Source organism: Salminus brasiliensis, chromosome 16 (genome assembly GCF_030463535.1).
Source record: "Salminus brasiliensis chromosome 16, fSalBra1.hap2, whole genome shotgun sequence".
NCBI lineage: Eukaryota > Metazoa > Chordata > Actinopteri > Characiformes > Bryconidae > Salminus > Salminus brasiliensis.
In genome coordinates, this window is record NC_132893.1 from 226,528 (window position 1) to 254,152 (window position 27,625).

Consider the following 27,625-nt stretch of genomic DNA (forward strand, 5'->3'; position numbering starts at 1 on the left):
ATACTACTACTAACAGATGCTAAACTAAATGCTAATTAATACTATATATTATTAAATAAAACTATAATAGCTGTTAATGCTGTACTACAGTACTACTGAACTATATCATGCTAATTAATACTATATATTATTAAATAAAACTATATAATAGCTGTTAATGCTGTACTACAGTACTACTGAACTATATCATGCTAATTAATACTATATATTATTAAATAAAACTATAATAGCTGTTAATGCTGTACTACAGTACTACTGAACTATATCATGCTAATTAATACTATATATTATTAAATAAAACTATAATAGCTGTTAATGCTGTACTACAGTACTACTGAACTATATCATGCTAATTAATACTATATATTATTAAATAAAACTATAATAGCTGTTAATGCTGTACTACAGTACTACTGAACTATATCATGCTAATTAATACCATACACTGTTGTTGAATTTGTGTGTGGAAATAAAGTCTCAGCCTCCTCAGAGAAGCAGATTTAACACACTGGTCAGGGGAGGACTGGTCAGTACTGAGCCCAGCGGTCCGGGGCAGAGTGTGGAACACGGCGTGTGTGAAATGCAGGGTGTTTGCAGGGTGTTAATGTTCTGGCTGGATTCCGGGTCTCTGCTGACTGCAGTAAGTGAACAGGGGCAGTTCACCTGTGCTGGAAACCCTGCTGTTAAAGTGTACTGTACATTTACAGGCCGGTCTCACGGCTGCTGTGCTGACAGAGGATCCGCTGAAGCTCCTCAGTATTTTTACTCAGTACTAATCCAGTACTTCAGTACTTTTTCTTCTGCTGCTGTAAATTCTGCTTTTAGAAGCAGTTGCTCTACCGGTGAGCATAGGCCTCCAGCGAGAACCGGAAACCTCACACAACCACACGCACACACACACACACACACACACACACACACACACACACTCACACTCACACACACACACACACACAGCTGCTGAACTTCAAAAGGAGCACACGGAAACTTTAACAGCTCGTACACTGCTTCTCCAGCATGACCCTACTGTGGATTTTTCTCCTTCTTTGGACTGGTTCTGGTTCTGGTTCTGGATTGGCTTCTAAACCCAACACAAGTGAGATTTACTGGCTTTATTTCATTGACTTTATTACTGTATTACTTTGACTCTCCAGTTTGAGTGTGTTCTGTTTGCTGAGGTGTTTTGTGTTGGTGCTGGTGTTCCTTTCAGACCTTCTATGATAGACGAGCAGGTTTTACACCATCACCAACCAGATACACCTGAACATCATGAGAACATCATGATGGGTCTCAGTGTTCAGAGCAGGGCAGGACTAACAGGAAACCTGTGTGTGCGTGGCGCAGCTGCTTTTAGCTGTAGTGTGTAGAGCGTTTCCTCTGAACTGATGCTGTCGGGCCCAAGTCCGCTTCTGAAGACCAGGCCCATTTTCCACAGAGCTCTTCACACCACTACCTTCACTAACACCAACACTCCCTCTCTGCTCAGCTGTCCTGCAGTAACCGGCTCTTGGATTAGATCTACTACAGCAAATATTACATTATATGAAATTACACTTGAATTAACCCTGAATTCTATCATCAGTATCTTCTACAGTGTCCAGTTCTATTAGATCAGGCTCATCAGTTTAGTTTGTATTACATACAATTAGACTGTATCACGTAGTGTCACAGTATTATACAGAATTATTAGTGTAATTTAATATTCCATAGTAACGTTTACCGTTTTTCTCAGTAAATTAACAAATGAAAGTTATTTTATTTATTGAAAGATACAATTTATTAAACTAATTTAATTGAATATAATATATAGTTCTAATGTACTAAATCATACGATCATCATCGGCAGTGCAGTGTGGTGTAGAATTACTTATATCACCACATCAGTATCAGTTAGCAGTGCATGGTATTCATTAATATTATACAGATTTATTTATCAGTATAGTGTTGCTTATAATACTAATAATACATATTACACAAATTATTACATCATTCAATTTTAGTTTGATATAGTATTTTATTTATTACAAAGCTTGTAGCTTGTAGTGTATATATATATATATTACTGTTTTAGTTAATAGTATATATTGTATAATAGGTATTAATAGTATATAAATGTAGTATTTACTTGAGACAGAAGTTAGCAGTGTAAAAATGACACAGAATGTATAGTTTCATTTCTAGAAGTGTTATTCAGCATTAGATGGTATTAAACTGGAGAGTTCTGATCGGTTCTGTTTCACTCAGATGTGAGGTGTGTGATCATTGATCTGGAGTATACCAACTGCACCTGGGGTGAGGACGGGGTTCCTCGGGAGAACTACACCTTCAGAAGCAGGTCAGTGTGTCTCTGTGGTGGAGTTCTGTGCAGGCCTGTCCGGGCGGGTGTTCAGACGTGCTTGTGTCTTCTCTCAGGTTTGAGAACAGCGGTAAAAAGGACTGTCCGGCGTATCTAAAGGTCAGAGAAATCAACGTGGGCTGCGTGTTTTCATACAGTGAAAACAATACTGAGCGGTTTAACACGCTGCACACTGAGCTCTACAGAGAGAACGGCAGCGTGGCGGCGGTGCAGCAGCACAAACTCATCCAGCAGGGTGAGAAACTACAAACTACACAAAACAGAGAACTATCCAATAAAAGTGGAGCCTGAACCTGACTTCTGCGTCTCTGTCTGTCTCTGTCTGTCTCTCTGTCTCTCTCTGTCTCTCTGTCTCTGCTGTAATCAGTGAAGCTGAATCCTGCGTTTAACCTCACGGTGGAGATGAAGAACCCTGAGCTGTGGCTCTACTGGAACATCACCAGAAGAACCAAACCGGACTGTGTAGAGGGGCTAGTTCGGTACAGGACCGGCTGCAAAAACTGGCTGGTAAAGAGTTAATATCATCCAGAGCAGCGTCAGGAGGACCTGACCGTCCCTCAGGGTTTAGTGTAGCCGTGTTTCACCATCAGACTGGCTAACATCTCTTATTAACACTTAAGAATGATATTAATCATAATAATCTTACATAAACACTAACCAGTACAGAATAGTACCTAGCTCTGATGCATTGGCAGCAGACGGCCAGCAGACGGCCAGCAGACGGCCAGCAGACGGCCAGCAGGCGGCCAGCGTCACACTGAAGTGATGTGGGGAGAGAGCAAGGCCAGTTGTGCTCTCTCTGGCTCCGGCTGCTGATGGGGAAGCAGCGCAACCCAGACTTCACACCAGTGAGCCTGGGGTCACACCAGGGGTCACACTGGGGCCGTAGTGACAGCGGGTTTTTTTAATGTGCTGTTGTGTCTGTGGTTCCCTCCAATGTGGAGGGCAGGCCAGCTGTACCTGTACCTGTATCTGTATCTGTACCGCAGAGCTTCCACTCCAGTGGGAAAACCTTTGAGAAACAGGAAAATTCACAGCTGATGTTTCTCTGATGTTTCTCTGATGTTTCTCTGCAGACTCAGGACATAAGAGCTGGGCGAAATTCCTTCAACGTGCCGTTTCCGAACACCCGCAGTCAGTACGAGTTTCAAGTGAGAGTGCGGATGTCCAGCACATGTGGCAGGTCCGAGATTTGGAGCGACTGGAGCAAGTCAGTCTGCTGGGGCTCGTTAAAAGACTGCAACGACACGGGTACGCCTTTACCACATTAACCCCTTACCTATACCACATTAACCCCTTATCCCTACTGCATTCATCTGGTAGAGGTAAAGGGATAACACTACCAGAGTGACCCTTTACAGCTACCAGATTAATCCTTTACAGCTACCAGATTAACCCTTTACAGCTACCAGATTAATCCTTTACAGCTACCAGAGTGACCCTTTACAGCTACCAGATTAACCCTTTACAGCTACCAGATTAATCCTTTACAGCTACCAGAGTGACCCTTTACAGCTACCAGATTAACCCTTTACTACCAGAGTGACCCTTTACAGCTACCAGATTAATCCTTTACAGCTACCAGAGTGACCCTTTACAGCTACCAGATTAATCCTTTACAGCTACCAGATTAACCCTTTACAGCTACCAGATTAACCCTTTACAGCTACCAGATTAATCCTTTACAGCTACCAGATTAACCCTTTACAGCTACCAGATTAATCCTTTACAGCTACCAGAGTGACCCTTTACAGCTACCAGATTAATCCTTTACAGCTACCAGAGTGACCCTTTACAGCTACCAGATTAACCCTTTACAGCTACCAGATTAACCCTTTACAGCTACCAGATTAATCCTTTACAGCTACCAGATTAACCCTTTACAGCTACCAGATTAATCCTTTACAGCTACCAGAGTGACCCTTTACAGCTACCAGATTAATCCTTTACAGCTACCAGAGTGACCCTTTACAGCTACCAGAGTGACCCTTTACAGCTACCAGATTAATCCTTTACAGCTACCAGATTAATCCTTTACAGCTACCAGAGTGACCCTTTACAGCTACCAGAGTGACCCTTTACAGCTACCAGATTAATCCTTTACAGCTACCAGATTAACCCTGTAGCACTTCAAGATGAACTAATTCTTCCTCCAGATTAACCCTGTAGGAGCTGGACCAGGACCCACCAGCATTCTGAACTTTTTCACTGAAAGAAGAAAGGGCCAGTTTCCCAGACTCAGATTTTAGTGAATGTGTTAAATATGAGCTAAAGGCAGAAGCGAACGTGTAGCTGAGATGTGTGTGTGCTGTTTTCCAGAGACCCGGCCCAGTTCCTCAGCTGCTCTGATGGTTCTGTACACTGTCGGTGCTGCTGTCGTCCTCATCATACTGTCCTGCCTCCTCGTCCACAGTGAGAGGTCTGTGGGTTTATTATCATAACTGCACACTTTTCACACAGCAGACTAATCAACAGATCACACACACACACACACACATTACATGCAAACAACTGAGCACTGTTGGTCAGTTCTGGTTCTGGTTTTGTTACTATGAACAATCACGAGCTCAGAACGGATTAGTGGAGATTTGTTTTCTACAGTTTTACAGAGAAAAACAGAAAGGAGCTCTGATCATCTTCAGGAAAGGTCAGGAGATGCTAATTTCTAAACTTTGTCAAAACTCTGACCCCTCAAACCTCATCCCAACAATCAGCAGCCATGGGCTATGAACGATACCACACCTCAGTGTTCTTCAAATCCAGCCCTGGAGGGCCAGTGTCCAGCACGGTTTGGTGATGTCTTCCCTTTGGACACACCTGGATCAAACTGTCTGTTAATAACTAAGTGGAGTGGGTGTGTTTGAGCGGTGTTGGACACTGGCTCTCCAGAACCCTGACCAAACTGATGCCCACAAAGCAGGAGAAGACTATAAAAAGATAGCAGAGCCATGGAGAGAACAGTGGAGCTCACGCTGAGGTCTAGAAGACCAGGAGAACTTTCTGAGAGAGCTGCTTTGAGGTTTAGACTCTAGAGTGGTGGTGCACTGTTCTACTGAACAGCGACAGCTCCACTAATATGACCATCATGGGATAATCATCAGAGGACAACCTTCCCTGCATCCTCACCACAACATTCAGCTTCAGAACGTTCTGAGGAACATCTAAACAGGCCTGATGGAATTGGAAACAGTGAGTAAAGATACGCTTGGAGAAAAAGATGCAGTCTTGTGTAAAGAACATCTCTCCCACTGCTAGACTCAGGGTGGGTGGATCATGCTTTGGGCTTGTGCTGCAGCCAGTGAACAGGAGAACATTTCACAGGTAGAGAGAAGAAGAAATTCAACAGTTTAAAGAGGCGCAAGCTGAAGGTTCGGCCATGGCCCTCACAGTCCGCTGACCTTAACATCATCCAGCATCTGAGGATGTACCTCAAAAGTACAGAGCAGCAAGACAACCCAAGAAGCCCACAGATCTAGAACCATCTGCTGGAAGAACGGGTGAAGAACTGAGACTCGTAGCAGCTACAGAAAGAGTTCACAAGCTGTGATACTCAACAAAGCAGAGGTCACTAGGTACTGACCATGCAGACCAAACCCTGGCTCCAGCTGGTTTTGGCTTCTGCTATTCTGAAACTGTAAAAGAAAAAATCTTGATCAAATTATTAAAGAAATGTTTCATCTGTTATTGGATTTCTGTTGAAGATCAGTTGATGATGTAGTCTGATGTGATTATGGTATGTTGTCTGCTCAGGCTGAGGGTCATCCTTGTCCCCGTGGTCCCGAACCCAGGAAAAAACTTTGCAGAGCTCATTGAGAACTACGGAGGAAACGTGGAGGTAACCGACTTCCTGTTTACAGCATCTAGCTTATCTTTTTGCACACCAGGAAATGTTCTCCTCTGCTTATCTTCTAGACTCTGAGAGATCAAGATAGTGATGAAGATTAACTTCTTTACAAGTGTTAGGAAATTAAGCTTCACTCTGCTGTTCCAATGTCCACTGCTAATAACATTCATATCCAGTATGAAGCTCTAATAACATTCATATCCAGTATGAAGTTCTAATAACATTAATATCCAGTATGAAGCTCTAATAACATTAATATCCAGTATGAAGCTCTAATATCATTAATATCCAGTATGAAGTTCTAAAAGCATTAATATCCAGTATAAAGCTTTTATAACATTAATATCCAGTATGAAGCTCTAATATCATTAATATCTAGTATGAAGCTCTTATAACATTAATATCCAGTATGAAGCTCTAATAGCATTAATATCCAGTATAAAGCTTTTATAACATTAATATCCAGTATGAAGCTCTAATATCATTAATATCCAGTATGAAGCTCTAATAACATTAATATCCAGTATGAAGCTCTAATATCATTAATATCCAGTATGAAGTTCTAAAAGCATTAATATCCAGTATAAAGCTTTTATAACATTAATATCCAGTATGAAGCTCTAATATCATTAATATCTAGTATGAAGCTCTAATAACATTAATATCCAGTATGAAGCTCTAATAGCATTAATATCCAGTATAAAGCTTTTATAACATTAATATCCAGTATGAAGCTCTAATATCATTAATATCCAGTATGAAGCTCTAATAATATTAATATCCAGTATAAAGCTCTAATAACATTAATATCCAGTATGAAGCTCTAATAATATTAATATCCAGTATAAAGCTCTAATAACATTAATATTCAGTATGAAGTTCTAAAAGCATTAATATCCAGTATAAAGCTTTTATAACAATAATATCCAGTATGAAGTTCTAATATCATTAATATCCACTATGAAGCTCTAATGACATCAATATCCAGTATAAAGCTTTTATAACAATAATATCCAGTATGAAGTTCTAATAGCATTAGTATCCAGTATGAAGCCCTAATAACATTAATCTCCAGTATGAAGCTCTAATGACATCAATATCCAGTATAAAGCTTTTATAACAATAATATCCAGTATGAAGTTCTAATAGCATTAATATCCAGTATGAAGCTCTAATAACATTAATATCCAGTATGAAGCTCTAATAATATTAATATCCAGTATAAAGCTCTAATAACATTAATATCCAGTATGAAGCTCTAATGACATTAATATCCAGTATGAAGCTCTAATAACATTCATATCCAGTATAAAGCTTTTATAACAATAATATCCAGTATGAAGTTCTAATAGCATTAGTATCCAGTATGAAGCTCTAATAACATTAATATCCAGTATGAAGCTCTAATGACATTAATATCCAGTATAAAGCTTTTATAACAATAATATCCAGTATGAAGTTCTAATAGCATTAATATCCAGTATGAAGCTCTAATGACATTAATATCCAGTATAAAGCTTTTATAACAATAATATCCAGTATGAAGCTCTAATGACATTAATATCCAGTATGAAGCTCTAATAACATTAATATCCAGTATGAAGCTCTAATGACATTAATATCCAGTATGAAGCTCTAATAATATTAATATCCAGTATGAAGCTCTAATGACATTAATATCCAGTATGAAGCTCTAATGACATTAATATCCAGTATAAAGCTTTTATAACAATAATATCCAGTATGAAGTTCTAATAGCATTAATATCCAGTATGAAGCTCTAATAACATTAATATCCAGTATGAAGCTCTAATAACATTAATATCCAGTATGAAGCTCTAATAACATTAATATCCAGTATAAAGCTTTTATAACAATAATATCCAGTATGAAGCTCTAATATCATTAATATCCAGTATGAAGTTCTAATAGCATTAATATCCAGTATGAAGCTCTAATGACATTAATATCCAGTATGAAGCTCTAATGACATTAATATCCAGTATGAAGCTCTAATAATATTAATATCCAGTATGAAGCTGTAATGACATTAATATCCAGTATGAAGCTCTAATAACATTAATATCCAGTATGAAGCTCTAATGACATTAATATCCAGTATGAAGCTCTAATGACATTAATATCCAGTATGAAGTGTATGAATGTGGACTGCTCGTGTTCTGGAGACTGTGGCTGGTCTCTGTGCAGTTGAGCAGGGTTCTGAGTGTGTTTGACTATCTGTGCTGTAGAAGTGGATGAACATCCCGAAGGAGCTGCAGGACGGATTCAAGCCGAATTTCACTGAGCGCACCTGTCCGGTTCGGGAGTACCAGTGGCTTCCTCAGAGCAGCTCCTCCAGCGACAGCTCACACTCTGGCCTGACTGACGTCTCCACCGACTACCAGCCCATGCGCAGCTACTCCTCAGCCTCCACCCTGTCAGCCCCTGCCTCAACCACCCAGGCCACGCCCACCACCCCCAGAGTGCTGTAACTCAACAGCGGAGTAACACAAGTCAGTCACAATACGCAGAATTGAATGTAATGCAGGCCATAGGCTGACAGGAAACTGGACATATGGCCTCCTCTCAGACGGGTGTGGCCGCTGATTTCAGTGTAGTCTGTCTTACAGAAGCAGCTAATTCATGACTGACCTCTGACCCCAGATTCAGATTCGAACAGCCAAGACATGTTTGGTACCTGACAGTGACTGTAGAAAACATGGACAGCTCAGTGTCTCTCAAAAGGCCTACCCTATGTAGCCCCGCCCACTCTCATATGTTTCAATTGCAAAACCCCGCAAATTTTCCATCTCATCTTCCTCCACTAAACTGTCTCTCCGTCTCCAGTGTCTCCAGATTCCAGCAGTTAGTCTCTCTGTGCTGATACTGACCCATCTTTAATTTCCCCCAGACATCAGTTTAACCCTTACTCTGCTCTATCAGAAGAAGGCGGGGCTACACTTAGGAATGAAGTGATTGACAGACAGACAGTCTTGTCTGGAAGAGAGCACTCGTCTGCAGCAGGACCTGCATGGCGTCCTCTCTGGTCAGTACAAGGAGGAGCTGGAGCGTCCACCTACCGGACAGACTGGGAGCCCAGGGGGAAATCCGCTCTGCTTCTGCACTGGAAGCTCAGTGAAGACGGTCTGAGACACTCAGGCTTTCGGTCTCTACTGCTCAGACTACTGAGTCCGGTTGCAGATTTATTAACATTGCGGACAGTTTAGGCTTTATTTCTGTAAAAGGGACGGGAACCACAGCGTCCATGTTTTCTGCAGTCACTGGTATCTAATATGTGTTGAGTTCACAGCAGGAGATTTCCAGCTAACGTTGTTAACAAACACTGAACCTTCTTGATAGATTGTAACTAACAAGGATTGTAAATGTAAATGTGTGTCTAATGAAGAGAAACTGAGCACCATTGTGCACCATTGTGAACACACATATATTATATGTCCAAAGGTTTGTGGACACCCCTTCTAATGAATCAAAGAGACTCTTTTAATACCCTTGATTTCAGAAGAAAGAATGAATGAGCAGGTGTCCACATACTTTTGTCCATATATTGTATGAGTTATCACTCCTGTTTGAAGTTCTGTATATTTTCTAATGTTTGCACATGCTGCTGTTCATGTTAAAGCAAGAAATATCTAGATTATAAACTGAATTTAAATATATAATTACAGGATCAGAAGTATATCCAGGTTATTAATTAATAGAAAATAACAATATTGTTATTGCTGTTCTGCTGTTTTATTGTATGTGTGAGTGTGTGTGTGTGTGTGTGTGTGTGTGTGCGCTTCAAAATGAAATACAGTTGTCAAGCTTTATAACTAATGATTAATATTAGGAGCATATAAAAGCGATCTGTGCTTGTTTGTATTTACTCATGTAACAAATGAATAAACAGTAAATGGAGGCGGAGCTCTGAGCGCTGAGTGTTTTGAATATGCTGATTAGAGATATAGTACAGATATTTCAGAGCGTAGGAGGCTAAAAAGGTCACACCATTTCCAGCACAGTCAACCACTATACTCTTACACTAACCACTTTACTCTCATAGGCTGTAACCAGGTGTATAAGCCCCACCCCCACTTTACTCTCATAGTCTGTAACCAGGTGTATAAGCCCCACCCCTACTTTACTCTCATAGTCTGTAACCAGGTGTATAAGCCCCACCCCCACTTTACTCTCATAGTCTGTAACCAGGTGTATAAGCCCCACCCCCACTTTACTCTCATAGTCTGTAACCAGGTGTATAAGCCCCACCCCTACTTTACTCTCATAGTCTGTAACCAGGTGTATAAGCCCCACCCCCACTTTACTCTCATAGGCTGTTTAATAAAAAGGGACTACTGCACTTTTTCAGAAGATTGTTTATTAAATAAAATAACAGTCAGAAGCTTAAAGTTGGAGGTGTATCAGCAGAAAATCCAGTTAAAGGCTGCCACCTACAGGCACTACACAGTCATTACACTTCTGAACAGGCAGAGAAAAGCTTCGAACCGAAATATTTCAAGATGTAAATAAAACAGTAATCTTACACTAATGCTGCGAGCTCAAACACACGCTCAGCCCGATTCCTACAACCACAGCAGCTAAAACCTTGTCTTTGGTGTCTTTACAAATTTCACTCCCATAAACTATCTCTGTGTGTGTGTGTGTGTGTGTGTTGGGGGGGGTTGGTAGGAAGGCTATCCCAGCTGATCCTCATATTGTTTCCGGAAGCAGTCTCCGGCAGGGAAGAAATCCCAGCAGCGCTCCTGATACATCTTCCACACATATGACTCCTAACACACACACACACACACACACACACACACACACACACACCATAAAGCGTATGATGAAGACAGAAACACTGAATCAATAAATAATAGGGAATAGATTAATCACTGTAAATGTGCATCACAACCCCTAAATAAAAACAAACAATTAATTAATGAAATAAATAAATGAATAAAGACTGCCGTGTAAGAGAGTGGACTGCTGTCAGTTCTGTAGTGTTGAGGATGTGTTTGAGAGCGCTTTACCTGACCGGTGTGTTCCGTCTCATCCTTGTTTATCAGGTACATCAGGAAGAACCTGTGTGAGGGAAAGTCCTTCATTACTAAGCTTTAGGAACACAGTCAGCTTTACCCTCCACAACAGAGGCAATGTCAGTAACACAGATGCACTGGTCCGAGAACTGAACTTCACACACATACTGTTTATATGTGTGAGTGTGTGTGTGTGAGTGTGTGTGTGTGTGTGTGAGTGTGTTTGAAGCTGCAAGCACTCACAGGTAGTTAGCCAGGTTGTGTTCCTCCAGAGTGTGAGTCTCAAAGCCGTGAGGAGTCGTGTCAAAGTAATCGCTGCCGATCCCGCAGATGAAGCACTTGGTCTGAGAGAGAGTTCATCATCAGTGACACACACCCACACTCCGCCCACTCCGAACACACTTCACACACACTCCGAACACACTCCTAACACTGCAGCACTGCAACACTGAACCTCCTGATGCTGTCCCAGTGAGGCCGAGTGCAGGGCTGCTGATTTCCCTGACTTTTCAGTTTCAAGGCCGCAAAAATGAACAGTGCTGGTCTTGTTCTACTGCCCCCTGCTGCTCCATGGAGGAATCTGAACGCCTTTTTTTATTGATTTTATTTTACAGTGCAAATGCAATACAACATCAGCTGATGTGGTGAAGCTGTGCTCCTTACACACCCTCCTTTGATTCAGACTCGCCTCTAAAGGTCTTCACTACAACAGGAGTCATTCATTCTACCTCCAGTCTCAGCTGACTTCACATCCATCCATCCATCCATCCATTCATCCATTCTTCTTTCCTGCTTATCCAGTTCAGGGGCCCTGTGGAAAAGGATTAGCACAGAATCCCAGGTGTCCCTGTCCCCAGCAATTTCCCCACGCCCAGGTCAGCTGTGAGATCTCCAGAACATCAGGCAGGTCTTGTGGGCTGTTCCCGGGATGCAGTGTTCAGTACCTACTGAAAGTTCTCTGAGGAAGGACAGCTAGTGAACCAGTCGCAGGGTCATGGGCTCCCAAACTCACTGATGGTCCCACCTCACAACTTACAGGACTTAAAGGATCTGCTGCTAACATCTTGGCACCAGATACCACAGCACACCTGCAGAGGTCTCGAGGAGTCCATGGTCAGGTGTGTTGTGGCGGGATTGAGTATAATCCCTCAAGCAGGTCTTTGGTCTTTCTCTGGCTCTCCTCCAAGCTGATTGTGCCCAGAGACTTAAACACCAGTTGGATAAGGTTCACACCCCCTACCTGGAGGGAGCATACCATCTTTTTCCCTGATGCTACCATTACCACCGGCTGCTCTTACAGGTTCAAACAGATCAAATTCAGAATCCAGAATCCAGAGTTCAGAGTTCTACTACAACAGCCCCAGATAAAAGCCCTGATAATGATGAGTGAAAAGCTCTGTACCTCCATGTCCTCCTTCACTTGCTCCTGCTGATCTCTCAGCTCACCAAACGCATCAATAATCAAACCTGCACAGAATTTAAACAGTACGGATTAAAAGACTTCAGGAAGTCAGAACCAGAAAAAAGGAGTTTTCCACCCGGTGTGCTATGACACACACATACCAGAATTATTACATAATGACCCTAAAACCTGCTGCACACCATAGGAAACAGTGGGTGAATCAGTGAATCAGTGAATCACTAGAATAGTAAACAAGCTACTGATCAAAAGGATGAGCCGACTCACCCTGGATGATGGCGAGGAGGATGACGATGACGAAGAAGAAGAAAGTGATGTCGAAAACGACTCGGTAGAGCTCGTACTCATCACCTGCAGGATCCTCTATCTCATCACCTATACCTCCACCTGCCCTCACACCTACATACATGTGGAACAGGTAACACTGAGAGGGAGAGAGAGAGAGAGAGAGAGAGAGAGAGAAATGTTAATTACTTTTGTAATTGAGAGCACAGACCCCCTAGTGGCTGCTGGTGCAGTGTGAATGAAAATGTACAGTAACAAAATGGACAAAAGTATTGGGACGTAAATTTTTTTGGTTTAGCCTGCTTTTCCTGGAGTAACTATATCTACTGTAAAGAATCTTCTTTAGGTTAGGTTCTTTGTTCTTTGTGTATCATGAACAGAACTGTGATAAAAAGGCAGCAACTGTCGTGAGGAGGAGCTGTACTGGGAGATCAGTGCTGGTGAGCTCATCTACAGCCTTCAGCCCTCAGCCTGCAACCTCAACACCCATATCTCACACCGCAGCTCTCTGCAACTACACTCAGATCTCCTCATTAGCACAGTGTGTGTGTGTGTGGGGGGGTGGTGTTCCTGGCTCAGTGGGGTCAGTGACTCACAGTCATCATGTCATCACACTTCATATCCGGCTCGTCCTCATCTTCACTCTTATTGTAGAATTTGCGGAAGAAGTTGAAGGCCACGACGGTGTAGAGATACACCACCACCGCCAGCAGGCCCACAGTCATCATCAGCTACACACACACACACACACACACACACACACACATACACACCGAGATGAGCATCAAAAGAGTCACAAACAGTGTGGAGCCATAACTGACGTCCACAACAGTGTATTATTAAAGGAGAAGTTCGTTAGCAGCGTTAGCATAGCATCCCCACTGTAAACTAAAGAAGCACACACCACACACCAAACATGTCTTGGCTGATCGACTGAACCTGGGATCAATGATCAATCGTGATCGGTTAGACGCCAACTGTTCCGTTAAGTCGATAAGCCAATCAGCAGCCTGATACAGTGTTCTGAGGGAACAGCCTTCCTCCCACTCAGTGATGATGACAGCCTCACACACCTGCCTGACTCCCAAGGTCTCAGTGTGAACGCCAGCAGTGCTGCCGTACCTGTTTGCCGTTGTGTGTGACGGAGGACAGGATGGTCCGCAGGGTTTTCACGCCCATGGCGATGTCCAGCAGGTGACAGGCGAAGAAGAAGTTGTTGTAGTGTCCGAGCAGAGACATCACAGTGTACCAGACCAGGTAGAGGAACGTCTACAGAGCAGAGAGGACAGCGTGCAGCAGTGTTACTGAACCGCGCACATGTCTGCCAGAGGAATCAATCAATTAATGCAATCAATACTATACAGTACAGTCCTCCAGTGCTCTTACGTTGTCTGTGAACACAACTCCGAATTTCCAGACCTGATACTTGATATCGACTGCAGTGAGCCTGAAACAGCAAGCGGAGAAAACAGGTGTGATGGTCACATTTCCCCACCCATTCAGCCTACAGCAGTTTAGCTACACCCATTCAGCCTTCAGCAGTTTAGCTACACCCATTCAGCCTTCAGCAGTTTAGCTACACCCATTCAGCACTACAGCAGTTTAGCTACACCCATTCAGCACTACAGCAGTTTAGCTACACCCATTCAGCCTTCAGCAGTTTAGCTACACCCATTCAGCACTACAGCAGTTTAGCCCCAGTTGTTTGCTGCTGCCTCTAACAGTGGATAGAGGTAATCATTGTGTTTGATGGTGCTGAATTTGTGTGCTTGGCAGATAATAATACTGTATATAGGCTTTACTACCAGGCCAGCATGGAGTTGTCCTGTTCCTCAGGCTTCTTATCATTCTGCTGTTTGCTGACGTCCAGTGAGGCCAGGTCCATGCCCAGCAGCTCCGCAATTCTCTCTCGACCGTAGATGTCTCCGTATTTATCCAGCACCTGGTAAAAAGCAGCAGGGCCGAATCAGAGACTGGAGACCACCCTGCACGTCAACACGGTTATATCTGTAAATATGTTATTCCGCTGTGTAACACACACTGTCCAGCTTCTCCACTGTACTCTGTCTCAGATTCGGACTAGTCTTTATTCACTAAGTAAAAACCTTAGTAAGATAAATCCTCAAAATAGCTGAATCTGTAATGACCAATGCACGCAGGTGTGAGATAAACAGGTGTGCAGCAATATGAGCATTACATGCCTCAACACTACTTTCTCTACTCACCTTTCGCTTCACAAACTTGTCCCAGTAGTTGTTTGGATAGGAGCTGAAATACAGTCAGAAATACACAGACCGAATCAGAAGCTACCACTAGATGGCAGTAAATATGAGTACCTCTGAAAGCGTAACAGTGCGTTTGGGCTGTTTTCTGATCTTCTGCTGAAACGCTGAGATAAGAGCAGATAAAAAAGCAGGTAAAGAAATGAATGAACTCACGGTGTGTTGAGCACAAGTCGGTCCCACTGCCCCTTAATATCATCATCTTCAGGCTGCTCGGTGATGTAGAGCCCATCAAACTCCAGCTTTCTCGCCAGCTCCTTCTCTCTCTTAAAGATGACCAGCGGGATCTGCAGCACAGAGTCGTCATCAATACACAGCCCTTAAACAGGTGAGCAAGACAAATGGATGGAGCTCCTCCACCATCATTCCAGAGAACACAGCTCTTCCACTGCTTCACAGCTCCTCAATGCTGGGGGGCTTTATACCCCTCTAGCCCACGCCTGGCATTATTAGGCAGCATGGAGCCGATAGGGTCATGATGTTGATCTGCTCCAGAGAGTCCTATTCTATTGGCAGAACTTCTTCTCTACAGGGACTAGATAAGCTGTGTGTGCATTTGCACATCTGTGTCAGCAATGGGTGCAGCTTAAACTAGCTGAATGCACTCATGAGAAGGGGTGTCCACAAACATTTGGACATATTGTAGTTGAGTAAAATCCTGAAAGGCCTGGTTCTGTATCTCCTAGCTTGTCCAGAAAAGCACATGACGCTGCTTTATTATAAATGGAGGTGAATCTGTGAACTTGTGTGTGTTTAGAGGAGGATGAACCTTGAGGCAGTTGTATCCAATGATGCAGATGAAGGAGATGATGGTGTGGAGCACGGCGAGGAAGGACAATGTGGGCTGCATGTATCCTGTGCTTTCCTCCAGGAAATAATACACAGGGCCTTCCTCGTCATCATCATCACCCCCGCTGTCCTCCACTCCAGAACCGTCCATCTCTTCCCCAGAACCTTCAAACAGCCCAGAACCTTCAAACATGCCGGAACCCTCAAATTCCTCCCCTGGAGGAGTGTCCGACACCTGCAGACAACATAGTCTGTCAGCTGCGGTACGATAACCACTGATTCCCAGCTAAGATCATCTAACGTGTGCTTCTTCTCTCTGAGCACAGAGCTGCGGGGCTAATGTAGCTAACTTAACTAATGGAAGTTTGTACCCCACCAATTAGCACTGTGCTAACTGCATGTCTAAATCCTCACACACCTGCCTTAATGGAGCTGGAACTGGCGTCTAACTGGGATCCCCCAGTGCAACAGATTTGGCACCTCAGGCTCCAGCTTTTTATTGTACCATTTAAGGTGGATCATGGAACTCCAGTATGGAGGCCAGCAGCTGCAGCTAGAAGCCTGAATTATAGTCCACCTCTAAATATTACAGTCTCGGCCAATCAGCTTTATCTGGGGTCAATAATAAGTGATAAAAAGAGCCAAAATACTTTGCTTTAACCAAACTTAGTATTATTTACTGTCACTCTCTGAGGAGTGCTCTGCAAATACACTCAGCATTAACACCTTTAACTTTAAGGATTTATAGATCATACAGACCCGGTAGAAGAGCAGAATGAAGTTCAGGGCAAAGGCGATAAACAGAGCCAAGAAGCGAAGGTTGTAGAAGTTGCGGGACAGATAGTTCTGCAGATGAAGGAGAAACACAAATAAACACAAATAAACATAAACAAATTAAAAACCCAGAATTCATTCACTTCACTTTTCCCCACCATGAATTTATTTCTTTGAACATCCAGCTCGTTCCAAAGCTCAAACCCTTCATCTTTGGACGATTTCTTCTCTTTCTTGGTCTTGCTGGTCTTCTCCACCTTCTGTGTCTCCTGCGGCTCCTCGGTCTTCACCTCCGCCTCCTTCTCCGTCTTCTCCACGTTTTCAGTGCTGGTGGAAAACAGCCAAATTACACACACCGAACACACACACAGCCGCACTGATCTGCTTCAGTAAGACGTCTGCACTCGACCCGTGCCTGTGAGCTTAATGACCCGACTCAATCAAAGCTGATTCGTACTGTTAAACCCAGAACCAGAATCCGAACCAAACCTGAGCCTGCTGCCCCAAAAGCAGCTATAGACTATAACACATAGACCTTAACTTTAAAGACAGAGAGAGAGAGAGAGAGAGAGGGAGAGAGAGAGAGAGAGAGAGAGGGAGAGAGATAGAGGGAGAGAGAGAGAGAGAGAGAGACACAACGTATACTTTAAAATCTCTCCTTTGAAATCAGTCTGACCCGACTCCGACCCGACTCCGACCCGAGTCCGACCCGAGTCCGACCCGGGCTGATGTATTTAAAAAGTCTTTCTTGTCGGGTCTCATCAGGCTTGGTCCAGACGTTGTAGAAGAAAAATTGGGACCAATCAGAACCAAAAACCAGTACTTTTCCAGGCCTGGTCAGGCTGGAGTCGGGCTGCAGACCTGTTGTGAACACAGCGTCACTCACTCTGCTTTCTCCGGCTCTGGTGGAGGCTCTTCAGCAGCTGCCGTCTGTTCACCTCCAGCTTCCTCTGGCTGCTGGAACAGACACATTACACACACACTTCAGGACCTGGCTGTTCAGTCGTGCAGCTGCACCAGTGGGTTTGGACCGGACATAAAATATGGGCTATATCTGTGTTGTAGTCATGGCAACAGACACCTGGTTTCAGTACCTTTCATGTTGCCTTACCATTTTTCTCTTTGTCAAAGGGGAACCCTCTGGAGTCGGGGGCTCGACTGGAGTGGTGTCCCCCATATCCCCCAGACCCCCTGGGGTATCGATACCCGGGATTTTCCCAACGTCCTTCTCTGCGCTCTCCTCATCTTCCTCCTCTCCTCCTGCTGCTTCCGTGGAGTCGGTCACTCCGCCGGCCTCTTGCTCTTCCCCGGCTCCAGGTTCTCCAGGAAGGTCTCCGTGCACTTCATCCTGAGTGGGATCAGGCATGCTGGCCAGGATTTCAGTCACCGTGATGTTTTTAGCACCTTCCACCAGACTGCCTCCGAATAGGGTGTGCCAGAGCAGCAGGAAGAGCCCTTTACACACGCTGTAGATGAAATGGAAGATTCCCAACAGGACTGTCCAGAGGAAAGTGGCAATTCCAACGACGATCTCTTTCACGGTCATCTTCCGGAGTCTCCTGTACTGCCTGCGGAGGTTCCGGAAGGTGAACATCCCGAAGAAGTTGACCAAACTGTTGAGGAACTCTGCGAAAGCGGAGCTGGACTCCGGCGGGCCGTTTTCTCCTCCGCTTTCTTCGTCGTTACCTCCTCCTCCACCTCCTCCCTCTCCTCCATCACCCACTTCTTCGTCATCCTCTCCTTTCTCCTCTTCCTCCTGCTCCGAGATCTGGGACGCGATGTTCATTTCAAAGATGGTGTCCTCACAGAAGTTGACGAAGAGCTCCATCTTCTCCGACTCGCCGCCCTCGTTCACCACATCAAAGATGAACTGCCGCTTGGACTCACGGACCTGCGGCATCTCCCACTGCCGCCGGTTCACCTCGCTGATCTCGAAGTAGATGCGCTCGATCTTCCGGCTGGCACCCATGATCTCGATGCGGCCCAGGAAGGGCCGGAAGTAGTTCAGCACGCTCTCTGCCTGCTCCAGGAAGTTCTGCAGCCGGGTGTCGTGAGGGACGTGCTCGGACAGGTTGGTCAGCAGCACAGCGATGTTGAAGCCGATGTCCTTCGCTGGCTCCTGGAAGCGGCTTGCGAACTCCTCGTAGTTGATCATCTCGTTCTCGTCCGCCTCGGAGCAGGACAGCAGGAACTGGATCTCGGAGGGTGTGTACTGTTTCTGGCTGTCCATGGCCTTCTGGAAGTCCTTCTTCGAAATCAGGCCCCTGGGGTCGGTCACGTAGTCCCGGAAAGCATCCGAAGCGACAATGTCTTTCAGCTTGAGGAACATGTCGAAGAATTTGAGGATCATCTCCACGTTACTGGAGGACTCCACCAGCATGTCCACCATCTGACGTGCGATTGTGCCGTTCACAACATTACCTGAGGAACAAAGGAAGGACTTTACACTGCACCTTACACCACATCCACTACCACACACACTACACCACACACCACATCCACTACCACACACACTACACCACACACTACCACTACCACACACACTGCACCCCACACCACATTCACTACCACACACACACTGCACCCCACACTACATCAGCAACCCCCCACACTATACCCCACACTACATCCTGTACCACACACACTGCACCCCACACCACATCCACTACCACACACTGCACCCCACACTACATCAGCAACCACACACACTACATCAGCAACCCCCACACTACATCCAGTACCACACACACTGCACCCCACACTACATCAGCAACCACACACACACTGTACCCCACACTACATCAGCAACCACACACACACTATACCCCACACTACATCAGCAACCACACACACTACACTGCCTAACCTCCGCCCACTTATCCACAACCATCGACTCAATCTTTCAGCTACTTCTGACAGTTCCTCCACAGCTGCCCTTAATAATGTCTGTGAGCTGTAGCTGAATGCTAACTGGTGCTGTGCTGAACCCCGACCACTTCACACAATCTGAACCTCAAGTCGAGTTTGGACGCGTATACTGACCCTCCAGCAGGGAGAGCAGCATGACCACCATGTCCTTCTGCAGGTCCAGCAGCTCCTTCAGCAGGCCGATCTGACTTGAGTCCTGAAACAGAGCACACAGAAAGCTCTACAGCCCGTGGCATGGATTACAGTTCTAAAAGAAACCTCAGAAATGTTAAACTGATTAAAAAATAAAATCAAACTGAAGAAAATGGTGTAAACGTGATGTGATGAGCAGTGTGTTCAGTCAGGATTACTTGCTGTTTGGGGATTTCAGCGCTCACAGTGGGGGCAGGTGTGGGTACTAAGGTTACAGCCTGTTAAATTCATGCAGTGAAAAAAGAATATTCCCAAAACCACACATCAGACGCTTCCCCTGCTGAGGAGTCCAGCCCTAGACCAGGTTCCGTTGGTAATTGCCCAGATAACGCCCATGTGGGGCCTGTTATGTTTATGGGTATCCATGGGTTCCATGTTGGCCTCATATATGGATGCCCACCAGACTCCCACCAGGGTCAGTGATGTTATCCGGAGGAGTTAAACATGGACCCATGGGACATGTACAAACCCAGTCAGAGCACGTACCCATCTGGAACCCACCTAGCCCACATTTCACCCATGCAAGCCCCACATGAGCATGCTGGCTGGGTGGGTTCAGATGGTCTACGATGGTCAAGATGGTTGAACAGCTGGTCATCCAGGTGATAACACACACTATGCTGTTAGGCCTGCTGGTAAAGAGGGTTGAGCAGCTTAGCTTTTGATCGGTATAGTATAGAGTTTAATGGAGTAGCACCTCCACCAGGTAATCCAGTTTGTTATCAAGCTGGTAATGCTGGTTGCCTAATTTGGTTAAACTGGTCATACTGGTAGACCAGGGTAGTCATACTGGCCACGAGCCAAGCTGGTCAACCAGTTTGAGCTGGCCAGGCAGTTTTTTCAGCAGGTGTATTAAAAACACTAGAATGTGGAAAGATGTTAAGTGTAGTGATGGAAACATCTCATCTCAAACATCACAACAAGTTCTTCTGTTCAGGGTTGGGGGGGTTAGAGCTTAAAAATCATAATACTGTAACACTCTAATATTTTAGTGTCAGCAATGGGTGCAACTTAAAGTAGCTGTATGTATTCATTAGAAGGGGTGTCCACAAACATTGTGTTTTTATTTGTCACACTTGGGGCTGGGTGATGTGGTATAAATACAATGGTGAGAAATGTTTGCTGAACTAATAAGATGTACGTAGCGGCTCTCCCCAACCCTGCCTACAGCGTGAGTGGACACAGTTCTTTCCCAGGCTGTCTGATCCACCTGCTTTTACGTTCTCACTGTAAAGCCTGCACTCCTTAAACAGTGTCTATGAGCCTTCTGAGCTGGTAGATAAACATGATAGATGAAATATTGAAAATAAATATTTCTGTCACTGTGATTGGTGAAGGGAAGCAGACGTCTGAAGCTCTAATAAAAGCTCCTCACAGAAAGTTCTTCACCTAATGGAGATGAAGACGCTGCCTGATGCCTGAGACACTGTTCTACCAGAGTTCTGAGAAGAGTTCAAATCCAGCAGACATCTTTAGATCTTCTGTAATCATGTCTAATCTCTGTGTGAACAGCAGGGGATACAGACACTCTGAGTCTGTGGGGGTGAGGGGGTGGGGGGGGGGTTGGAGTGTAGAGAGGGCCAAACACAATCACTTCGATAGATAAATAGAGTGATACATACTCGTCCCTGCACAGACCAGGTGAAAAACAGTTGCACTGATTAATAAAACATTCCTTCATTTCAGAGCAAGAACAGCATTACATTCCGAAGCATCGGACAGTCTGAGTGAGGAATGTAACACGGTTCACGTCTACTGTCTGATCTAAACAGGACTGTGTCAGCCAGGACACACACAGCTCTTCTTTCATGCACAGAGAAGAAGAAACGGCTCATTATTAGACACTACAGTAAGCACTGTAAGTAAGACAGTGAGAATGTGCAGCTGTTTGCACACCATTACAGACTCTACAATCAGAACTGGACAGAGTGTATAGTGTGTGTATTTAGTGTTGTGTGTGTGTATATGTGTATGTAGGTTTATGTGTGTATATAGGATTTTATAGTGTGTGTATATAGTGCTATGTGTGTATATAAGTGTATGTATAGTATGTGTAGATAGCGTTACGTGGGTATATAAGATACAAATATATACTATTTACTCTAAGCAAAGGCATTCATTATATACTGAAAGTATGTACTTTTTATATACAGAAATTACTAAATTAAACGTCAAACATGAAGGTGAGGGTGAGGGTGTGTGTACGCAGCACTGCCAGTGTAAGCTGATGTAACGCTGCTCACCTGAGCCAGTTTCATCATCATATGAGCAAAGACGTGAAGGAAACCCACAACAGCGTCCCAGAGCCTGCTGTGGGCCAAAGACTGCTGATTACCTGTGCAGGGTCCCTGAGAGAGAGAGAGAGAGAGAGAGTCTAAATGAGTTATTCATTTCCACCCAGTGGCCTAAGCCCCCCCCCCTCACTGAACGGGAGAACACACACGTTGTTTGTATGTCCTACATAGTGTTCAGAGAGCAAGTGCTGCGAGCTGTAGTGTGTATCACCTGGATGTACTCGGTCAGGCTGTTGAAGACCTGCTTGGCGACGGTCATGGCTTTGGAGAAGTTCCTCTTTCCCGGCTCGTCGATGATCTCTTTACCAGAATAATACCAGTAGAAATCACTGATGGATTCCTGCAATCAGGAGTGCAGAACCTTTACAATCACCACCACAACAGAACCACAGATAACTCTGACGTTTAACCCCTACAACCCCTGGCACAGCGCCACGGCAATCATCAGGGGCCCAAACACTGCAAGCCATTGTGGAGGCACTGGCAGCTTCACGCTGGCCTTATTTATAACAGATGTGGGTCTCACAGGGGGGTCCTGGACATGACCTGAAGTTGAGCTGAACTAATAATTCACAAACCTGCTCCAGGGGTCCGGATTCTGAACTTCACCTTTCACACTGCTCATGAGTTTTCACATCTGCATCAAACACAGCCTGTCACTGTTTGTGGACCCCCTTCAAATCAATGCACTCAGCTGTATTCAGCTGCACCCATTGCTGACACAGATATGCAAATGCAGACACACAGCTTGTCTAGTCCCTGTAGAGAAGTACGCCAGGTGTGGGCTAGAGGGGTATAAAGCCCCCCAGCATTGAGGAGCTGTGGATCAGTGGAGGAACTGTGTTCTCTGGAATGATGGTGGAGGAGCTCCATCCAGTACTTTTGGGGTTGGGGAGTTAGGGATGATGAGGTGGGTGGGTGATCAATCATCCAAAGTCCTGACCTCAGTAACACTCTTGTGGCTGAATTCAATCAAATCCTCACAGCAATGCTCCTCCAGAATCTAGTAGAAAGTCTTCTTCTCTGGACAGTAGAGACAGTTACTCCAACAGAAGCAGGATCAGCTCTTTTTAAACTCTTGGATTCAGAATGAGCAGGTGTCCCAATACTTCTGTCCATACACTGTATTATTTGCTGGTCCACACTGTACCACTGTACCATAGTGTGCTCACCTGTAGGCGCAGCAGGTAGTCCACAGTGCAGATGATGATGTTGATGGTGGTGGTGCTGCCAGTCTGGGTTCTGAGGTAGTTCTGGAAGTCTGCAGGGATGATAAAGCTCACACTCAGAGTGTGGTCGGGTTCTCTTGGACACAGTTCAGTCGTGGTTCTGCTCAGTGATCATATGATTGTGTGAAGAGCAGTGATGGACAGGGACTGACTGACCGTTATTGTGTCCTTCACAGAGCAGCTGCAGAAACCGGAACAGGTCACAGGTGAACTCATCATCCGCCATCACTTTCTCACCTGAGACGGGACGAGAGACAGGTTAGAACACATCAGAGTGACCTCAGAAGCACTCCCCGTCCAGATACACCCCCAGCAGCTCAGCACACACAGAGAGAGAGAGAGAGAGAGAGAGAGAGAGAGAGAGAGAGAGAGAGAGAGAGAGAGAGATACACTAATACAGAGAGAGAGAGAGAGATACACTAATACAGAGAGAGAAAGAGAGAGAGAGAGAGAGATACACTAATAAAGAGAGAGAGAGAGAGAGAGAGAGAGAGATACACTAATACAGAGAGAGAGAGAGAGCTACACTAATACAGAGAGAGAAAGAGAGAGAGCGAGAGATACACTAATAAAGAGAGAGAGAGAGAGATACACTAATACAGAGAGAGAGAGAGAGAGAGATACACTAATACAGAGAGAGAAAGAGAGAGAGAGAGAGAGAGAGAGAGAGAGAGAGATACACTAATACAGAGAGAGAGAGAGAGCTACACTAATACAGAGAGAAAGAGAGAGCTACACTAATACAGAGAGAGAAAGAGAGAGAGAGAGATACACTAATACAGAGAGAGAGAGAGAGCTACACTAATACAGAGAGAAAGAGAGAGAGAGAGAGATACACTAATAAAGAGAGAGAGAGAGAGATACACTAATACAGAGAGAGAGAGAGCTACACTAATACAGAGAGAGAGAGAGATACACTAATACAGAGAGAGAGAGATACACTAATACAGAGAGAGAGAGATACACTAATACAGAGAGAGAGAGCTACACTAATACAGAGAGAGAGAGCTACACTAATACAGAGAGAGAGAGAGCTACACTAATACAGAGAGAGAGAGAGATACACTAATAAAGAGAGAGAGAGAGATACACTAATACAGAGAGAGAGAGAGAGAGAGATACACTAATACAGAGAGAGAAAGAGAGAGAGAGAGAGAGAGAGCTACACTAATACAGAGAGAGAGAGATACACTAATACAGAGAGAGAGAGAGATACACTAATACAGAGAGAGAGAGAGAGATACACTAATACAGAGAGAGAGATACACTAATACAGAGAGAGAGAGAGATACACTAATACAGAGAGAGAGAGCTACACTAATACAGAGAGAGAGAGAGAGAGATACACTAATACAGAGAGAGAGCTACACTAATACAGAGAGAGAGAGATACACTAATATATATAGAGAGAGAGATACACTAATACAGAGAGAGAGATACACTAATACAGAGAGAGAGAGAGAGAGATACACTAATACAGAGAGAGAGATACACTAATACAGAGAGAGAGAGAGAGCTACACTAATACAGAGAGAGAGAGAGATACACTAATACAGAGAGAGAGAGAGAGAGAGAGCTACACTAATACAGAGAGAGAGAGAGAGAGAGACACTAATACAGAGAGAGAGAGAGAGAGAGATACACTAATACAGAGAGAGAGAGAGAGAGAGAGATACACTAATACAGAGAGAGAGAGCTACACTAATACAGAGAGAGAGAGAGAGAGAGAGAGAGAGATACACTAATACAGAGCGAGAGAGAGAGAGAGAGAGAGAGAGCTACACTAATACAGAGAGAGAGAGAGAGAGAGAGAGAGAGAGAGAGATACACTAATACAGAGAGAGAGAGCTACACTAATACAGAGAGAGAGAGAGAGAGAGAGAGCTACACTAATACAGAGAGAGAGAGAGAGAGAGAGAGCTACACTAATACAGAGAGAGAGAGATACACTAATACAGAGAGAGAGATACACTAATACAGAGAGAGAGAGAGAGAGATACACTAATACAGAGAGAGAGAGATACACTAATACAGAGAGAGAGAGAGATACACTAATACAGAGAGAGAGAGCTACACTAATACAGAGAGAGAGAGAGAGAGAGAGAGATACACTAATACACAGAGAGAGAGAGAGAGAGAGAGAGAGAGAGAGATACACTAATACACAGAGAGAGAGAGAGAGAGAGAGAGAGAGAGAGAGATACACTAATACACAGAGAGAGAGAGAGAGAGAGAGAGAGAGAGAGAGAGATACACTAATACACAGAGAGAGAGAGAGAGAGAGAGAGAGAGAGATACACTAATACAGAGAGAGAGAGCTACACTAATACAGAGAGAGAGAGAGAGAGAGAGAGAGAGATACACTAATACACAGAGAGAGAGAGAGAGAGAGAGATACACTAATACACAGAGAGAGAGAGAGAGAGAGAGAGACACTAATAGGCAGGTGTGAGCAGCAGCGCAGCGAGGAGAGCAGGGAAAGTTCCAGCATTAAAGCGACAGTTCATCCAGCACTGCTACCCCAGCTGACTGGCTCTCCTCCATGTTAGCATTAGCATTAGCATGTGGATGAACTCTCCTCTTTAAGCCCCTTTAACACTGAGGGCACAAGATCACATGATGACTCTACGCATCATGCACTTGCTCACATTCAGTACACACTCTGCTCTCATACACACACACACACACACACATATACTACACCCATATACACAGATATACACACACACACACACACAGCTTTACTGTGGATCTGCCTGTAAACATGGATATAGGGGACAGATTAGAGGTGGAAAATTCAGCAGAGCTGCTCAGGAATTTAGAGCCAAACCCTGGGCTGGATTTTTACTTTCTGGACCTGCATTTTCCATCTCTGGGACGGACATACGATCAGACGGACGCTGCTGGACAGACGGAGGGAGGAGAGTGAAGGTTAGAAAGCAGAGCTGCAGTCAAACACACGTCAGCATGCAGAACTACTGAACTCCTAAACTCAGGTGTGTCAGTTCAGTAGACTAGCAGGTGGGTCTGATTAGAGGTGGGTCTGATAATGTGGGTTTGATAACGGGTTGGTTTCATAGGAGGAGGGTCTGATAATGAGTTTTAAAACAGGTGTGATTTTATGAGATTTGGATTTGATTACAGGTGGGTTTTATTAGAGGTGGGTCTGATTACAGGTGGGTTTTATTAGAGGTGGGTCTGATTACAGGTAGGTTTTATTAGAGGTGGGTCTGATTACAGGTGGGTTTTATTAGAGGTGGGTCTGATTACAGGTGGGTTTTATTAGAGGTGGGTCTGATTACAGGTGGGTTTTATAAGAAGTGGGTCTGATTATAGGTGGGTTTTATTAGAGGTGGGTCTGATTACAGGTGGGTTTTATAAGAAGTGGGTCTGATTATAGGTGGGTTTTATTAGAGGTGGGTCTGATTACAGGTGGGTTTTATTAGAGGTGGGTCTGATTACAGGTGGGTTTTATAAGACGCATGTCTGATTACAGGTGGGCTTTATAAGAAGTGGGTCTGATAACAGGTGGGTTTTATTAGAGGTGGGTCTGATTACAGGTGGGTTTTATTAGAGGTGGGTCTGATTACAGGTGGGTTTTATTAGAGGTGGGTCTGATTACAGGTGGGTTTTATTAGAGGTGGGTCTGATTATAGGTGGGTTTTATTAGAGGTGGGTCTGATTACAGGTGGGTTTTATAAGAAGTGGGTCTGATTATAGGTGGGTTTTATTAGAGGTGGGTCTGATTACAGGTGGGTTTTATTAGAGGTGGGTCTGATTACAGGTGGGTTTTATAAGACGCATGTCTGATTACAGGTGGGCTTTATAAGAAGTGGGTCTGATAACAGGTGGGTTTTATTAGAGGTGGGTCTGATTACAGGTGGGTTTTATTAGAGGTGGGTCTGATTACAGGTGGGTTTTATAAGAAGTGGGTCTGATTATAGGTGGGTTTTATTAGAGGTGGGTCTGATTACAGGTGGGTTTTATTAGAGGTGGGTCTGATTACAGGTGGGTTTTATAAGACGCGTGTCTGATTACAGGTGGGCTTTATAAGAAGTGGGTCTGATAACAGGTGGGTTTTTATAAGAAGTGGGTCTCATTACAGGTGGGTTTTATTAGAGGTGGGTCTGATTACAGGTGGGTTTTATTAGAGGTGGGTCTGATTACAGATGGGTTTTATAAGAAGTGGGTCT

General features: G+C 44.4%; 2 protein-coding genes across 2 annotated transcripts in view; one reads left to right on the forward strand and one right to left on the reverse strand.

The window, feature by feature from the left end:
* Positions 1–94: 94 nt before the first annotated feature.
* il2rga (interleukin 2 receptor, gamma a) lies at positions 95–10,124 on the forward strand. The gene is made up of 8 exons (XM_072658171.1): positions 95–1,096; positions 2,245–2,335; positions 2,413–2,591; positions 2,724–2,863; positions 3,433–3,607; positions 4,676–4,775; positions 6,107–6,191; positions 8,450–10,124. The coding sequence occupies exons 1-8, from the start codon at positions 1,018–1,020 to the stop codon at positions 8,690–8,692; spliced, it is 1,092 nt and encodes a 363-aa protein (XP_072514272.1). The 5' UTR covers positions 95–1,017; the 3' UTR covers positions 8,693–10,124.
* Positions 10,125–10,672: 548 nt separating this feature from the next.
* Positions 10,673–27,625, reverse strand: part of ryr1a (ryanodine receptor 1a (skeletal)) — a 72,097-nt gene continuing 55,144 nt past the window's right edge. Inside the window, exons 87-108 of the mRNA XM_072659533.1 lie at positions 23,589–23,669; positions 23,376–23,464; positions 22,415–22,543; positions 22,153–22,257; positions 19,832–19,913; positions 17,901–19,210; positions 17,676–17,746; positions 16,948–17,116; positions 16,775–16,861; positions 16,217–16,250; positions 15,996–16,168; positions 15,383–15,513; positions 15,170–15,212; positions 14,750–14,886; positions 14,331–14,391; positions 14,067–14,213; positions 13,541–13,675; positions 12,927–13,083; positions 12,642–12,706; positions 11,483–11,583; positions 11,234–11,285; positions 10,673–10,990 (exon numbers count right to left, since the gene is read on the reverse strand). Coding sequence (XP_072515634.1) covers positions 10,895–10,990; positions 11,234–11,285; positions 11,483–11,583; positions 12,642–12,706; positions 12,927–13,083; positions 13,541–13,675; positions 14,067–14,213; positions 14,331–14,391; positions 14,750–14,886; positions 15,170–15,212; positions 15,383–15,513; positions 15,996–16,168; positions 16,217–16,250; positions 16,775–16,861; positions 16,948–17,116; positions 17,676–17,746; positions 17,901–19,210; positions 19,832–19,913; positions 22,153–22,257; positions 22,415–22,543; positions 23,376–23,464; positions 23,589–23,669 — 3,455 coding nt within the window. The 3' untranslated portion in view covers positions 10,673–10,894. The remainder of the gene's footprint in view (positions 10,991–11,233; positions 11,286–11,482; positions 11,584–12,641; positions 12,707–12,926; positions 13,084–13,540; positions 13,676–14,066; positions 14,214–14,330; positions 14,392–14,749; positions 14,887–15,169; positions 15,213–15,382; positions 15,514–15,995; positions 16,169–16,216; positions 16,251–16,774; positions 16,862–16,947; positions 17,117–17,675; positions 17,747–17,900; positions 19,211–19,831; positions 19,914–22,152; positions 22,258–22,414; positions 22,544–23,375; positions 23,465–23,588; positions 23,670–27,625) is intronic.